This window comes from Acanthochromis polyacanthus, chromosome 17, assembly GCF_021347895.1.
Source record: "Acanthochromis polyacanthus isolate Apoly-LR-REF ecotype Palm Island chromosome 17, KAUST_Apoly_ChrSc, whole genome shotgun sequence".
Classification (NCBI taxonomy): Eukaryota; Metazoa; Chordata; class Actinopteri; family Pomacentridae; genus Acanthochromis; species Acanthochromis polyacanthus.
Genome location: NC_067129.1, coordinates 2,026,137 through 2,043,496, shown reverse-complemented (window position 1 = coordinate 2,043,496; position 17,360 = coordinate 2,026,137). Strand labels below are relative to the sequence as shown.

Genomic DNA, 17,360 nt, shown 5'->3' with positions numbered 1-17,360 from the left:
GAGGGTGGCAGCCAAGTGATTAATGCGTCAGAGAGGCAGCTGTGGTCTGGGCTCACTCATTTGGAAATATCTTTGAGGGAAGAAAGACGGAGCGAGGAGGAGGAGAAGCTGCTGCATCTCCTGTCAGATAAACAAAAGTGAGCCGAGAGCCTTTAGAGGGGTCAGTGAAGGAGAGAGAAAATTACAGAACGGTCATCTTCCTGTCCTCTACCATGATTCATCACCTTCGATGTCTCCTCAGCAGAATGAATAAAACATCGCCTGGGACGTATTCAAAGCATGATTGTGCTTCACTATAATCTGACTCTGGCTGTAAATTTGATGATAACACTGAGATTTGGGAAAACAACAAAAGGGAAGGCTTGGTTGTTTTGTTGATCATTTTAACTCTGAAAGTGTTCCAGATGCAGAGATGGAATACGACAGACGCCCAGCAGCTACAGACTTCAGAATGAGAAACCCTCTGACTGACTGAATTTGTCATTCTTTGGTCAGAAGATGAATATTACCAATATCATTTAGTGTAACTGCCAGTTAGGTTTCAGAATCTTTATCTGATGGCGTCATATCAGCTCACAGCCCTAAAAGCTGCACATTGTAAACCCTCCTACTCTGCAGGATTTTTATGAAATCTGAAATGAGTCCAAACCTTATTAAATCTTTAATTAAAAAGAGAGTTTATGTCACAGATGTAGCTTCAATGTGGGCATAACTGAAGAAAAGATAAGATTATTAGGGTACTGAAAAAAAACGGAAATATGTTTTTTTTTTTACTTTAATCATTTTGAATCATCAGTGATAAAATTCTAAATCTAATACATATTTCTTCATGAGTGAATTCCTCCAACAGCTGTTTTCTACACAGTCGATGCTCCGTGTTAACATTAAGTTCATAAACCTGCAGAAAAACGATAAAAATCAATGAATGGAAGTAAAAGCTTTAATATTGTCTTTATTTAAGCAATTTTTCATGAAATAGAAGCTTGAAGTGACAACCCTGAAGTCCTTGAACAGAGATTTTTAATCCTACCAGTACTGGGTTTTAGGGCTGACGCTCCCACCGACAGCAATTATTAGAAAACACAAATGTCTGACATTAACATATCGGCTCATATCTTTAAATATATATACTTAGAACCTCCTAAGACCCCAGGCTTTGGGTGGGTTGCATTTTAGATTTCTTGTAGATATTTGGGAAAAGGAGTAACCAAAAAATATAATGACAGGCAAATATCTATGTGATTATTATATTTATATTATTTTATCATTCTGTGTATATATATATATATATATATATATATATATATATATATATATATATATATATATATATATATATTCCATTATTATTTTCATTGTTATTATTTCAAAAACAAATGATGTTCAAATATATATGTCCATATGTGGACGTCAGGTCTGAAGAAGAAACAGTACCGTTCTACAGTCTGGGGTCAATTAGAAATGTCCTTATTTTTGAAAGAAAAGCAGTTTTTTCCAATGAAGATGTCATTAAATGAATGATAAATCCAGTGTAGACATTGTTAATGTGATAAATGACTATTGTAGCTGTAAACAGCTGATTTTTAATGGAATATCTCCATAGGGGTACAGAGGAACATTTCCAGCAACCATCACTCCTGTGTTCTAATGCTACATTGTGTTAGCTAATGGTGCTGAAAGGCTCATTGATGATTAGAAAACCCTTGCGTAGTTATGTTAGCACATGGATAAAAGTGGGAGTTTTCATGGAAAACATGGAATTGTCTGGATGAACCCAAACTTTAGAGCAGTTGTGTAATTATTAGAGAAATATTCGGAAGGACAAAATGATGGGATTGTTAGCAATGTGCTAGTTAGCAGCTTCGCATGAAGACACCACCTGACTCCGCACCATTGTCTGCTCTGCTACATGTGCTGCAGGCAGCAATCAGAGCATTGCAAAAAAAAAAAAAGGCAAGCCAGAAGCCATTCTGCTGGATAAATTATATGATAAAAATCTTTTTTTTAATTTCCTGAATCATCTTTTTCTGCATAATGTTCAGTGGAAAATTAAATAAGTTTTCATGTTGGTATATCGGATGACATATAAGTCAGTAACAAAACCATCATGTAGCATCCAAAATATTTCAACAGTTCCATGTAAAGCCTTCTCTTCTTTGTTTGCGGATGTTTAAGCAGCAGAAAGTCACCTCCAAACAGCGAGGGAGTGCAGGTGGAAGCGGTTTACTGTGGAGCTGCTGTGTTTCCTGACTGAAGCGTTCTAAATGTGAAGCCAGTCATGTGGATATTCTGTCGAGTCAGGCAGCTGCAGAACAGCGTGAGGAAGCAGATCGGGGGTTTCTCACCCTGACACATGCTGGGTGAAGCAGGCCTATTCTTCAGCAACAAACTACTGATGACAAAGGTCTCCTCCTCAGAAAGACCCTGGAAATGCACAGCTGTGTAATCTGCCTCCACCTAAACAGCACCCAAAGGTGCGTCATGATGGGAAAATAACCATAATAGGCTGATTAGCAGAATGTAGAACTGAGTGCATAATTATAGAGCTGCAGAATTCATTTTTTACTGTTTGGTGGAACCTTCGGGTGATAAAATGGAATCTGTTGACTCCATGAGTTGATGAAGATGCCCTATAACTACATTTATGTGAGCTTCTATCAACATGTTTGTGAAGGAGACATTCTCAGTCCGACTGTGGCCCACATTCACAGCAGAGTGGAGATGTCAGCAGAGTTTCCAAAGCCAACAATAGGAGGACAAACTGTCTGCAGCACACTGACGAGTGTCACAAATGCTATGGACAGAAACTATTTCCAAGTCCACTCGGTGCCAGTGCAGATTACACTTCAGACAGACTGGGTTTGGGACACGGCATGAGAGCAACGGTGGGCTAGTGAGGCTCAGATTTAAATAAGAGGGAATGGGGAAATACAACAACCGGAGCTTCAGATTCTTCAAGATATCCTGTCTGATGTTGGTGAAACTTCCGAAAAATGCATGGATCACAGGAGGGGCTGCAGTTTGCCAGTGCCATAACTCAGCAAAAGGGTCCAAACTAAACTGGAACGCAGCATCAGTTGGTTGTAGTGAGAATCACAGACTTTCAGCTGTGGCTGCTGGGTTTAAAAACAGAGAGAAAAATAAGCAAAAGCCAAATAATACAGCATTCTGTGGTGCGAGGAACGCCTACAAGATCTCTGGACATATTGGCAAAAGAATGAACAATCCAAAGTGACATTTGACTGCATGAGAAGAGTTTTAATGATGGAGTGGAAAATGTCAGCGGGCGGATTGTTTGTCTGCAAGTAAAACACGTTTATTTGGAAGAATTATTCCTGTCGTGGTTGTTTTAAGATGCTTGTTGTGACTGACAGAGTTTAGATCTTCATCTGTTTCAAACACCAGCCAACAGGCCAGCACCTGCAGTCTGCAAAAAGTCTATGAAAACCCACCAGCAGGATCAATCTGAGCAGCAAGACTGAATTAATAGTCAGTATGGTAGCATGCGAGCTAAACTATAAGTCAAAAGAGGCTAAACAGTGAATATAGCTGCAGATACGAGTAGAATGTGTCTGTGTGTTGAGCATGCCTTAATAACTGCACTCTATGCTAATACTGAACTCTCTGGATTCATGCAGCTCCAATGGTTTCGTCTAAACGCCGTCTACATGCTGATGTCGTGATCACAGCAGGCAGCAGACAACACAAACACCAGCAGTCCGTCGGGTTCTCGTTCCGTCTGTAGTTCCTGGAAGGCAGCTGAGAAACAGTCGATACTCATCTCTGGAAGTTTGGTTTGCTGCTCTTTTCTTAGTGCATTTACTGAAACTTATGTTCCTCTTGAGGGTTTCTTTGCTCTAGTTTCACTTTAGACACAAACATCTCATGAAACTACACTTCGCTGAGAAGCTGCTCCATCCGAGGCAGAATTTTACACATCTTTCTTTTCCAGCACATCTCGTGAAATGACCAGAGTGTAAAATAAAAATGTCAGCTGTAGATTAGTTTCAGAATGTTTAAACCACTCAGCCTTTGTAGTATTTTCAAAGTGAAGTCGGAGGAGCAGAAAATACTCCACTAATGTCAGTAATTTGACTAATATTAAGACTGTATATTCAGATAAATTCACAGGTTCTCTTATTAGAAACCACTTTCTCTCTGTAATTGCTTTATTCTTGCATTAAAATTCCAGTTCTCTCGACATTTTATGAATTTCTCGCATTGAAATGGGTAAAAACTGAGCATTTTTCTTCTTGTTTAGAGCAAATGAAATTCCTGGGCTCACTTTCACTGGATGTTTTGATGACTGAAGTGTCAAGAGCCGCACGCAGTCATTTATTATTTTATGATGATTTAATTAAGACAAATAATTTAATCATCATGAAACGATGGAGAACCCACTGTTGAGAAAGTACATATTATTACGTTTCCTAATCAAAGAATGAATATTTAATCCCCCATACTGTAAATATCAGGCGGAAGCGGAATTATACAAAACTGTGATTGCAAAGTCTTAAAACCTGATTTGATTTATGCATATTTAATCTTCTTCCTCTCTCACCGGACGCTGTCTGAGGCGGCCTCAAGGAAACATCTGGACCGTTTCTTCTGCTTTCTCTTGTTAGAATTTTACTCTCTCTCGCTACTGCTTGTGAGCATAAACTGCAAATATTACAGCTAAAACGGAAAATATTCCACCGTAAAGCTTTTTATGGCATCCATTAGAAGTCAGACTTCCTTGTTCCACGTATGGCTGTATTTAAGTTAAACAGTTTGTTTTTACCATCGGTTACAGCGTGCGCTAAGACAAATGCCGTTTATCTTCAAATGTCAGAGATAATTAGTCCAAGCAGGCGCTGTTCTATTGCGTCTAAGTTATGACAGTTTAATTAGAAAAAAGCGCCAGAGAAACAGCTGTGCCATTCTCCTTAATGATGAAGACGTGTCTGTGGTCAGAGTTCAACCGTTTAGATTTTATTACGCTCTCAGCGCATCACATCACAGCACAGTAAAGAGCTGTCAGAGTTTAGTGAATACGAGCGGAAAGCAGGAAAAGAAGGGCAGGAAGGAGGTGTTGGCGCTGCTGTGGTTAATAATATACCAGAGTTAAGCGTATATGAATGCGGATGTGCCGCTAGTCGGGTTAGCGTTAGGCTAATGTAACGTGACAGCATCCATTTAAGGTGGAACATCCAACAACAACTTTGATTTTAACCCTGAGAAAACCTGCCACATCCATGTATCTAAAAATATTCAATTTAAAAAACAACAACAAAACTGATTTCCCTAAATCAGATGGTTGCCACTCTTAAGGTCTTTTTTTTAAGAATCCGGTATTATTAATATTCTGCCTTTCTCTTTGTCCTCGGCTTTCAACAAACCACAGGAAACACTGAAGATATTTTTCATTAAACTCACAGTTTGGTTGCTGATTTAAGCCCTAAAAACTCCTCTCTATGTGTCTAAATGACATATTGTTCAGCTGCTTCTATAAAACATAAACAGATTAGATCCACTTGCAGCAGCTCAAGCACACCAGCTCACCTTTAGATCTGCACAAACAGTAAAACTGCTCCACACTCGACGATGGAAAGCTGTAATATCTGCAGGAATTCAGCTACTTTGAACTGTAAACTGATTCTGAAGAAGAACAAAGATGTAGGATAATAATCAAGGATTAATACTTGTGATAATACTCATCATTTACTGCAGTATTTTAGCTCGAGTAGTCATCATTTACTGCAGGATTTTAGCTCTAATACTTATCTTTTACTGCAGTATTTTAGCTCTAGTATTCATCTTTTACCGCAGGATTCTGCAGAAATGTGTCTTCCCTGAAACCAGTCTGTGGTACAAAAGATTAGACACTGCTGTTCTGGGACATAAAACACACCACGTGGACATGTTTACAAGGAAAAACAATAGATTTTAGATGGAGGAGTCTCACACTAACACCGTACTGACGTCATTCTGCTCCTCTTAATGGAAGAACTTCTGTTTTAGGAAGTTTCGCTTCTTATAACCGAAGCCAAACGGAGGCGGACTGACACACTCTTGTCTTTTTGTCTTGTCTTGGAATATAAATCTCGCTCGCCTCATGTTTTAGGAATCCATCGGCCCAGCACTAAAAACCAGCTGCCTATTATGATGTGGGTCCCTGCTGAGCTGCCAGAACAGCTCTGATTGTCAGGGCATGGACACCAGACCTCCAGGGGAAGCTGTTCGTGTTGACGGGGGATCCTCTGGGTCCTGAGGGCTGCGGGGCGAGGCCTCGGTGGAGCGGGTTTGTTCTGGTGCATCCCGGAGACGCTTGATGGAAGTGGGATGTGGGGAGTTTGGAGGCCGGGTCGACGCCTGGGGCTTTAATTTTGTTCAGACGGTTCCATGGGAGGTGCTGTGTTTGGTCTGGAACACTGGCTAGGTCTCAGCAGAACGCTGAAAAGTACCGTCAGTGGCTTTAACGCTGTGACTGGATATTTAGATTAAGATGTAGCTGTTTTAGACGTCCTCAGTAAAGCCAAACAGTCCAACCCCTCTGCTCCCTGTAAACTGTAATTCCAGTCGTAATGTTTTACGGCTCCTTTACGTCTACGTTTCATCAGTTATTCTGTCTGAACAAACCGCCGCTGTGGTACAGTCTACAAGGTTAATGACATATGTCTTGTCGTTGCTAAATTAGAAACCGCTCAAGTGTAAAATTTTGACCTCGATGAGCAAAATTTCGATAAATGTGGAAGTGATAATTTATTTCTCTGTTTTTACCGGCTGAGAGCTGGAAAAAGATTCAGACCACATCCAGCTCTTCCCTGAATAAATCAGCCGACGGGAATCAAGCAGAAGAAGCTGGGAGTGTTTAATGAAGGAGCGGCGTCCTCGGCTCACGGCGGCTCTGAGCAGATCCTGTTGACTAATGGAGATTGCAGCGCATTGAACTGGACTATTGACACTTCCACAGCAGACACATCCTGGCTAGCTGAGAGCTTCCTGGTGCGGTGAGAGATGACCTTGCTGAATACATATTCTGAGGAAACGCTGATAGAGCTTCAGTAGCTTGGGAAATTGAACCTGTGTTATAAAAGAAAAGCATACAGGATGACTAGCAAACAGTGTGTGTGTGTGTGATTGATTTAGCCATTAATCTGAGCTGTGTGTGTGTGTGTGTGTGTGTGTGTGTGTGTGTGTGTGTGTGTGTGTGTGTGTGTGTGTGTGTATATAAATGCATGTTTGTGTGTGTTTAAAGAGCCTGTCTGTGCACACATGGATAAGACTGCTTGTGTTTAGCGTCCCTCAGCCTCCATCACGTCTGCTCTATTGATTGGCATACAGAACAAACTCAGACTCATCCATGCACGGATCTGTTGCTTTAGGTCAGCACAGGAAACACTCTGACCTCTGACAGGAAGGAATGTTTTTTATAAATTATACTTTCTAGAACCTGTTTATGCCAGTTGAGTAAAATAACGTACTTCCTGTTAGTTTACTAGATTATTTCATGTCTTAATCACCGAGTGGTTCGAGTATTTCTTCTTCTTAGTTAATGGAGGAGTGTTTATTATTGATTTTAAAAACCCTTGTGTCATTTCCTTACTTGTACATGGTTTACTTATGTTTCTGATCAGTCTCAGTGTAAACACTTTAACATTTGTACATGCTTTATATAGGCCATTTATATTATTTTTATAGTTTGTTTTTATTTCCTGCACATTTTTGCTTATAAACTGGATTATCGTGCTGGGAAATGGACTCTTTCAACCAAATTTCCCCTCCGGAATTAAAAAATTATTTCTACTGTTCTATTTTATTCTATTCTATCATCTCAAGGATGAGCTGAAATGTTCATCATGGATGTAAATGAAGTTGAATTGGAACCCCGTCTTCACAAAGTTACGTTCTCATACAACCACACTGCATTCTACATTTTAATGTAATTTTATTTTGAAATAAACTTACGTCGTAAGAGAGGTGGCCACCTTTAAAGAGTCAGAAATTCTGTGTGAGGCTACAGAAAGTTTGAAGTAGGGCTGGGCGATATGGCAAAAAAATAAAATCTAGATTTTTTTTAGTCATCTTGTACGATTACGATTTTAATGGATTTTTGTTGTTTCTTTGCGGTCTGTTTGCTATGGCTAGTGCTAGCCATGCCGCACTCCCGTAGCTGCAGCACTCTTCCCATTCTTTAGGATGCCTCTGTCCGAGGTGCTGAAAGAGGTTAGTTGTGCTGCTACTCTTCGTTTTCACAGTACTTTTGCAAACCTTGCACATGACTGTAGTTTGCTCTGTGTCAGTCTTGTCAAAGCCGAACCGCTTCCATATAATCGATGTAACATGAGGCCCTTTTCTCGCGAGAGGGGGTGTGAGTGTTTTGGTGGAAGGAGATGAGAGGCGGAAGCAAACCCCAGTGCACAAGTCGTGAAAGGCAGAAGAAGAAGCTGTATTGTTATATATTTAAGCTCGCCTCGATTTTACGATTTGGCAAATTTTCAAATCGTCAGGTTTTAAAAAGGCAAATTAATCGAATTAATTCAATTTATCGCCCAGCCCTAGTTTGAAGGCATTGAACAGGAAGTAGACTTTCACCCAGAAGATCGAGGTCCATGTCTCATCCTGGAAGAGAATCAGTCTAAAGTTTCTTTTTCTGTTGTTGTTTATACTCACTTTAGGCACCAATGATGTGTGGTCATAAAAATATCTCTCTTTGTTTAACTTGTTTAACACTTCAGTTAAGGTTAGGCATTACATTACCATCATGGTTTGGGTTAAAATAGAACACTTTCACAACATGTTTTCAGCTTCAGCGTTGTCTTGGTTACCAGGGTGACAAATGGTAATGAAGAATGCAGGTTAGTTATAGAGGGATGTCACTTTGTGGAGATTATGTTGGCCAGGTACAGGCATGTGAAAATTTACAAGGAAATATATGGGAACATAAATGAAGGTTTATTAGTTTAATGGGGAGGATGGAAATTACATTCATCTACCTTTATAGTGAGCTGAATAAAGGTGGGCACAGCTGAGTCCAAAATGCACCAAACTGACACTCATTAAGAGACCTTCATCTGTTAGTCACTTGTTTATTATATCCTGAACTGACAAATTAATATTTTAGCCGATATAATGTAATTTTCTTATCGTCCACTGGGACATCACCAACACACCAAAACTCAAAGATATTTACGAGCTGTTTCTGGTTCATATGAACGGTAAATACACCTTTAACTTCATCACATGACCTTCAGATGGGTTTCACACTCTGAACGACTCCCTCCAAGGAAAATCGACCTTCTGAACGTGTCCATTAGGTGTTTTTTTATGTGCTAGAAGACACATCGTGAGTGATATAGGCTGTAAACACCACAGCTGAGGATCTCTGCAGTTTAGATTTACAGGTTTTTATACGTGATAAATCTAAAGAACCAATACTGTCAGGGTGGAGGCTGGAACTTTATGCATCATTTTTCTGATTCAGGATCAGTTTTTGACTTTAACATTTATGGCTGAATTTCCATTATCCTGCATTGTGCAGCTTGGAGTAGTTTTACTGGGTTTGAACAGAACCGAAGGTGAGCTGGTGTGCTCGAGGAGCTCAGAGTTAACAGAGTAGAGTTACATCTAAGTCATCTATAGGCATAAGGGGATTATTTTCACAAAAAATACTGTAGTTTTGCTAAACAGCTGAGTTTTTACGGGATTAATCGATGACCGGGGATTTAAATGAACCCAGACCACAGAAACAAACCGTCTTTGTCGTCTGCTTTGGTTGGTTTTGTTCCTTGTGTTCTCTGTCTTCTTAGTACATTTTATTTCACTTTGATTTATTGTAAACTTGGAAAAACATTTGGCACAGAAGAGGAGCACTTATTCCAAAGTGAAAACAAATAAAGAGTAATCACAAGCTAATGCAATTCCAGAGCTGATTTCTATTTATCCCAGCCAAAAGAAGCCATCTGGAGCATTTACCAGCTTCTGTAATTGACTCATAACTAACCATAAGTGTATAATTTTACAAATGAAATGTTAAAGTGACTTTGCGGACTAACAACGGAAAACACTAAAAGTCTGTTTGACTGGACGGAGCAACTCTTCACCATGAATCCAACATTTTTAGAATTTTCCACAAATGCACTTCAAGCATATTGTTAAAACCTTCAAATGGGGATGCTGGCAGCGCTGCGACGCGACTTCTTCTAACCCTCTGAAGCACTGCAATCACTGGCAAATAGTTCAAAAGGGTAAGCGAGTCAGATCTGGCAGCTTCCACGCTCATTTGGCACACCCACTATTCCAGTCCACGCAACGCAATGCAACAGAAACGCATCTGAACCTGGAGACGGCTTATTACCGCGGCCCAATCTCAACGTGTCAAAGATTTCTTTAATTGTGACGGTTTTAGAAAACACTGAGAAGATGAAACAACAAGTATTTCGCCGGCGAGGATGGAAGTGATCTGGTTTCAGAGGAGACGTCGGCTGTTTTTTGTTGGTTTGTGTGTGAGGCTTTTTTTTGGGTGTTTTTCGTTGGTCGGTCGGCTGCAGAAAGTGTCGCTGCTTGGCGGGTTTGTGACCGAGAACCGGCCTGAAGGACTGGGCTTCATCCAATCAGCCCCGAGGGAGGATCTCTGGCTCCTCAATTCTAATTCATGTACATATAAATAACTGTCGCTGGCTCTGCTAATTGGATTAAAAGGCTCAGTGGAGGAGAGACGGGGGAGAGAGGGGGAGCGAAGGCGTCATGATTTACTGCACACTTCTTGGAAAGGTGTTTTTTTAATGCCAAACCCCACTGATAGCTGGTAGGAACACATACTCATATTAATATATATTTTAAACGGAGGAGTTGACAGAACGGAGCTCCTCCTGCATCTTTTGAGTCGTCGTTTCGTTGCCCCAGAGTCGAACTCGGACCACCAGCTGGTAGATTCTCCAGCTTTCTGCTCCGACACCGAGGTGAAGATCATGCAGATTTATTACTGTAAACGTTTGCGATGTTACAAGAGAGGCATGGACGTTAAAATGTCAGAGAAGAAGCCAAATGGTGGAACAGATGAAGCATTCTAATGATGATGCCGAGTCCTTCCTAACCCGTCCCTGAATCCGAAAAAAAAAACACTGCAGATGTGCTGTAACCCTCCTGTCGTCTTCTTTTACAGGCACCAAAAAATACTGTTTCCTTGTCTGAAAAAAATCCCAAAATTCAGCAAAAAAATTCCCCAAATTTCTGAAAATTTGCAAAAAAAAAAAAAAAAAAAAACTCAGGAGGAAAATTCCAATAATTCCTTAAAAGTTTTCTTTGTAAAAAATTCTCCAAATTTGGCATGAAAATATTTTCAAAAAAGTCACAACAAATCTTCCAAAAAAAACCCTAAAAACATCTGAAGTGATTCCATATATATCAGTAAAACTTGTAATATTTTTTTTTAAAGAACAGATCCACTTTGTAAGGTCTGTTGTTAAACTCTAAAGTTATCATGATTAGAGTTTTTCCTTTCTGAAAAGGACAAACAATCCCGAAGAAAAGCACATTTGCACTGGAATATGACTGAGAACGCAGGTTAGCTTTGTGGTTCTTACACACGAGGAGGACAGAATATGACAAACACGATCCAAAACAACAAAATCCAGTGAAATAGCATCAATAAAATGTAAACCTCCAGCTCAGTCATCACCTCTTTGACAACAAAAACTGAACTGATCTTCCTAAATGTAGACTTTGTGGCAGATTTAATTTATATTAGATTGCACTGAATCCAACAGGTGTTCTAAAATAAAGTCAGCATCTATTAGAGGACAGAAGAGCTGTTTCTGCCAGTTGGAACAGTGCATTAATAAAACTACTAATATTAATAACAGCAAAGACATACAGGAGCACATGGATGCGTTTCTGTTGGTGGAAACACATCAAACAGCGTAGAACATCTCTTCCTGCTGGCTTTTCACTGATTTACACCAGATTTGGATTCTGACAGGATTTATGTCACATTTCCATTACTTGGACTACCATTTATGTGAAATAAATCTATAAAAACAGCCGTCATTGGTTGTCCACAACTCCGTCATGTCTCTACTGAAATGACTGGAGGAGGATTACATTCATTACAGCGTGAAAGGAGAGATTAAAACATCAAGAATGAAACCGGAACAGCTGATAGCACTGAAATGCAGTGGCAAAGCAGTGACAGACACATCCTTAAACAAACAGCTACGTGGCCAGAAACACGAAGCAAGCTCCGTTCATGTTTCCTACAAAGGTTTTCATTCAAAGTTTTGGGAAAACACTGTTTTGTTTTGGCATCTTATGTGGATATCTGCAGCGTGTTGCTACAGCTAGCTCTGTTTGCAGCAACCAGAGATGTTTCAGTCAGCAGCAGGAGGAGGTTCACAAGAAATGGACGATGGAGAGCAGAGAATTTCAATGTGAGAGAGAGGGAGAGAAGGATTGCAGCACAGAAACAGGAGAGAGGAAGCGTGGATGAGGTGAGGAGGAGGGGAGCGTCTTACCTATGTCCTGAGCAGCTCCTGCAGGAGGAGGGAAGGTGGGAGAGCGGTTCAGGCGAGGGGAAAAAAACAGAAAGGGAGGTTAGCATTCAAGGCCCAAAATGAAGGAAGAAAGCCCCGTTTGCAGCGCAAAGAGGTTCATGCAAGTAAAGTTCAGGAAAAAAAAAAAACAACATTCAAGGAAAATCCTTCATGCTCTTCCTGCTGCAAGAAGAAAAGGTTCATCAGTGAAAACCAGAGGATTTCAGAAACATTGGGTCATGGCTGCAAATACAATCTAAAAACATGGGATTTTCTGTGTATTTTAAGAGAAACAAACAGTGAATTTACATGTTCAAGGAATAATAATGTTTGCTTACAGAACTTTTTTTTTTTACATACAAAGGTTGTTAAGATGCATTTTCAATTTTTTGTTTAAAAGAAACTGTCAATTCAAGTGTAACACTGTGAATACATTTTGAACATTTTTTTTACAACATAGGCTTTGATCAAACCTCTTTTTCTTAGATTAATACAGTTTGAAGGTCTTGAGAAGACGACATGTTATTTCAGTGGGTTTCCTGCGTGTTTCCAGAATAAAAGCTCACCTCCACACATCATTCATCAGCAGCAGCACACGGCGGTGCTGGTATTCCCGCTACGTTTAATGCATTGTTCGGCAGAATCAAAACACAAAGTGGGATAATTCCGTTTCTACAGAGAAATCCCACCAAAGACGGTGTGAGGTTGCTAGGCAACCAGCAGAAACTCCAGGAAGTCCTGCTCCCAACCAAGAAGCCGTCCAGCAACAACCCCCCAAACAAACACCACGCTGGCTTTCTGTGCCTCAATCAGACTTTCTAGGACTCGTTAGCACAGGACTTTAGAGGAGCTCCTAGGCAGATGGGATTTCCTTCTACCTCTAAAAACACACAGAGGGATGTTTTCTTCTGCTCACCTCTGGTCTTTAAGCAAAGCTGATCTGAACGGTTTCACATCTTTAACGGAACGATATTTAACCATCAAATAAGAATTAAAATGCAAAGCTATCAAACCGACAGAATCAATAATAGGCTCATTCCGTAGGAAATCAACCAATTTTAAGAAAACTTCCCACCTGCCCCTCTCAGAAAGGTCAGTATCAGCATGTGGGATAGGTGGCATCAAAAAATAAAAGACATCGTGTGAAATTCCTGTAATTTCACGAAATTTTGACACCAAGCACAACTTGCTTCTACAAACCCTTCTATGTTTGATGTTGACCTTTAAATCCGAAGGTCGGACAGATATTTTTGATTTTTAGCTCTTCATATTTCATGCATTACATACCATACCAATCCTTAGATAGCCAAATTAAACCACATAAAATCTCTAATGGATATGATGATTAGTTTGTGTGTAATGGGTGGCCAAATGTAGCAGTTTAGAAGTTCGTGATGGATAAAATCGCAACTTTGTCATTCTCTGTAACATGCAATTATAAATATAAAGTAAATATTTTCACATTTCTGAGGACTATAGGTCACTGTGAAATGATTCTGAAAATGTCAGATCTCTATCTTTTGTTGTTCAGAAGTTACAGAAGTCTGAAAATGGTCGAAAATTTCAAGTCTTAATTTTGGCCGCAATTTTAGGGTACCCCCTACCTACTTCAAATGGCCATAACTTTGAAACTAATGACAATAAAGCATTCACATTTTGGATTTTCTCATCATATATAATGTACTAAATGTATGTAAAACTTAGCAAAATCTGAGAGGGTCAGGTGGGGACCACTGGTTGAAATGATACGGAATGACCCAATAAGGAACAAAGATCAATCAGCATCTTGTTCTAGTAGATGCACAGAAATATATCAGAAAACAGGAGATTTTAGAGCTGATATGCAATTTCCTTCTTCTGCACGTCAAACAGCCTTAGACAGATATAAATACTGGTATTCATGTTCTGTATTAAAACAACTTTAGACAGATATAAATACTGGTATTCATGCTCTGTATTATAACAACATTAGACAGATATAAATACTGGTATTCATGTTCTGTATTATAACAACTTTAGACAGATATAAATACTGGTATTCATGTTCTGTATTATAACAACATTAGACAGATATAAATACTGGTATTCATGCTCTGTATTATAACAACTTTAGACAGATATAAATACTGGTATTCATGCTCTGTATTATAACAACATTAGACGGATATAAATGCTTTTAAACTAACGAGCAGATACAGATTTTATCCCAATGACTGTTTGCTGCTAAACAACATCTCTGTTGGCAGGATGTCTAAAAAATGAGACAAAACAGCCACTTTTGAGATAAATAAAGCGGCTACATCAGCCTCTACCGGGACGTCTGTCAGGAGGAAGGCAGGAGCTGGCATCCACCGAGACCCCCATCGTTGAACATCAGGACTCCAGCTACGAGGCAGCTTCCGCTTAGGAAACCTATTTCTTCTTCAACTTTTGCCAGATTTCAATCCTGGTGATATTCTAGTTATTCGGAGCAGAAAGCGAGGCAGCGGCTGAGTGGGAGTGAGCCGGAGAAGAAGAGCGGCGAGAGAGAAGAATGGAAGCAGAAGAATCAAGAGAAATGCAGCGTGAAGATCGAGAAAAGCAAAGAGTAGAATGTCAGCTGTTTATCCTGTTTCACAGCCTCGTGTGCGGAGAAGATGCATCTCACTGAAGGAGACTTTAAATCGGAAATCTTCACCCTGCGAACCTCTCTGGCAGCTTTCAGACGCACGTTGTCGTCCGGTAAAAACAGAAAGAATCACTACATTTTGCACTGTCTTTCTGTGTGACAAGCTCAAACTTAACCAAATATAAGATTAAAATTGTTGTTTTATCAAAATCGCTTCATTCTACATCAAAATGCGAAAAAGAAATAACCTTCTGCACCAAACTGATTCTGTAAAAACTCATAAAAATCTCTTCTCTCTGCCAACTTTTCTGCTGAACTGCAGGCAGTGTTTAAACAGGGGAGATAGGAGATAATTATGGAAAGAAATTAAAAACCCAAGTGTGAAAATGTCTGTGGCATGTCGAGCTGTTACACCCAAGACTTTTTACTTTTCCAAAAAAAAAATAGTGTAAGGCATTAAAACTGTGTCTTGCTGCACATTTCTGAGTTCTCTCCACTTTCTGAAGGTCCTTAAATCGCCCAGATGAACAAATTCATTATAAGCACGCCTTTTTAAAGAATGGAAAAAAATAAACCTTTCACACTGAGCAGATTCTGTAATAAACGAAGAATTCTGCAGCAGGAAAACATCAGTGATCAGCCATCACGTGATAAAAAAATCTGGGACTTTTTGGTTGAACTGCAGGCGGTGTTTAAACAGATCAGATAGGAGACAAGTGTAGAAATAAATTCTAAATGTGAATAGTAATAAATCTTTAGTATGTAGTGAGTCACAGTTTTTTCTTTTCTTATAGTAATGGTAACACTAGCGGGTACTTAGAAAAATGTTGTGCATGTTGCAGGTTTTTGTAGGTTATGTAAAATAAATTGTCAAAGAAAATCAAGAAATTCTACTGTTTCACGCCTATTGTTTATGATTTATGGCGTTCTAACTTTGTCATACCACATAAAATATTTGCTTTCATTCTCTCTACTTGTAGTCGTGGTTGTTCTGCTTCAATGGAGGTTCAGGACTTTATAAAGCAGCGAAAAATGAACCGACAGCGAGTTTAAATGCGACAGGATCAAAGAAACGTCCATAAACTGTTTGGAGTTCAGAGGTTTGAAGGCCTCGCTGTCCAAACAGAAATGACATTCATTCTCAGCTTGTCCATTAATTGCCAAACAGTTTAGTGTTTAATGAGCTCGACAAACTCAAATTCACGCAACCTGAACACAATTTAAGGAAAATCTCAGACCTCGTCAGTTTCAACCAAACGCTTATTCTGCTTGATGAAGGCCTGATTGAGTTTGACAGCCTTCAGTCTCACCGGAGAAGCTTTTCTTTCTTTCTTTTTTTTAACCGGAAGCTGAGCACCGGAGCTCACAAACACAACAAACTGCTCAGTCAGAAAATCTCCCCTGCTTCAGCGTTCAGCCTCGGCACACTAGAGAGGAGGAACAAAGTGGTTCAGAGAGCCACAGATTCACCCAGACCTCCCAGAGTTCAGGTTCACAGCGTGGCGGGTTCAGATCACGCAGCTATCAGCGGCTCTGCCATGTTAAGCAAATGGAGGAGCGGGAGAAGAATAACTGAGGATGCTTTGCCCCTTGTGGGTCCTCGGGAGCCTTCGCCACCCCACCCCGACCCTCCACCCCCAGAGGTGAGGTTAAATGACGAGGACTGCAGAGATGCATTAAACATGAGTGGTGTGGACGGAGGCCGGACCACTCCAGAGATGATAGGGACATTAGGCAGAGCTTCACCAGGCCTGAGCTGCATTTAATGAAGGCCTCCAGAACCTCCCAGCCAGGGAGCCAAGCAGTTCTAGATAAACACTGCCGCTGCTCGTCGGTTCTCTCCCTCTTCCCCTTTTCTCTGACAGCCTATTTTAGTCTCTTTGTGGAGAGCAGCAGTCGGCCGACTTGTGAAGTTGTCGACGAGAATACAATCAGCGGCACAAAGGTGACTGGAGAGGAGGAAAAAAGTGTTGAGAATTGACCAGCAGCGGTGCTCCCGAGGAGTGAAGGATTACTGCAGACATCTGGTGGTCGATACTGAAGTAGGAGCTTTCTTTCAAACTGTTGATCTGATGGGTAGTCTGTCCAAATACACACATGGATTTATATTAATGTATTCGCTCTGTGGGTGATGGACGGGCTGGAAGAAGTGACTGATTCTTTACGCAACAACTCAAGTTACAAAAAAATACCCCCAGAAAGACAACAGCTTTGACTGTAAATAAAAGTAAAGACGTTCT

General features: G+C 40.2%; 1 protein-coding gene across 1 annotated transcript in view; it reads right to left on the bottom strand.

The window, feature by feature from the left end:
- The window catches only part of cadm1a (cell adhesion molecule 1a), a 488,723-nt gene that overhangs the window by 145,933 nt on the left and 325,430 nt on the right, over positions 1 to 17,360 (bottom strand). Inside the window, 1 exon segment of the mRNA XM_022196138.2 lies at positions 12,495 to 12,512. Within this exon segment, the coding sequence (XP_022051830.2) occupies positions 12,495 to 12,512 (18 nt within the window).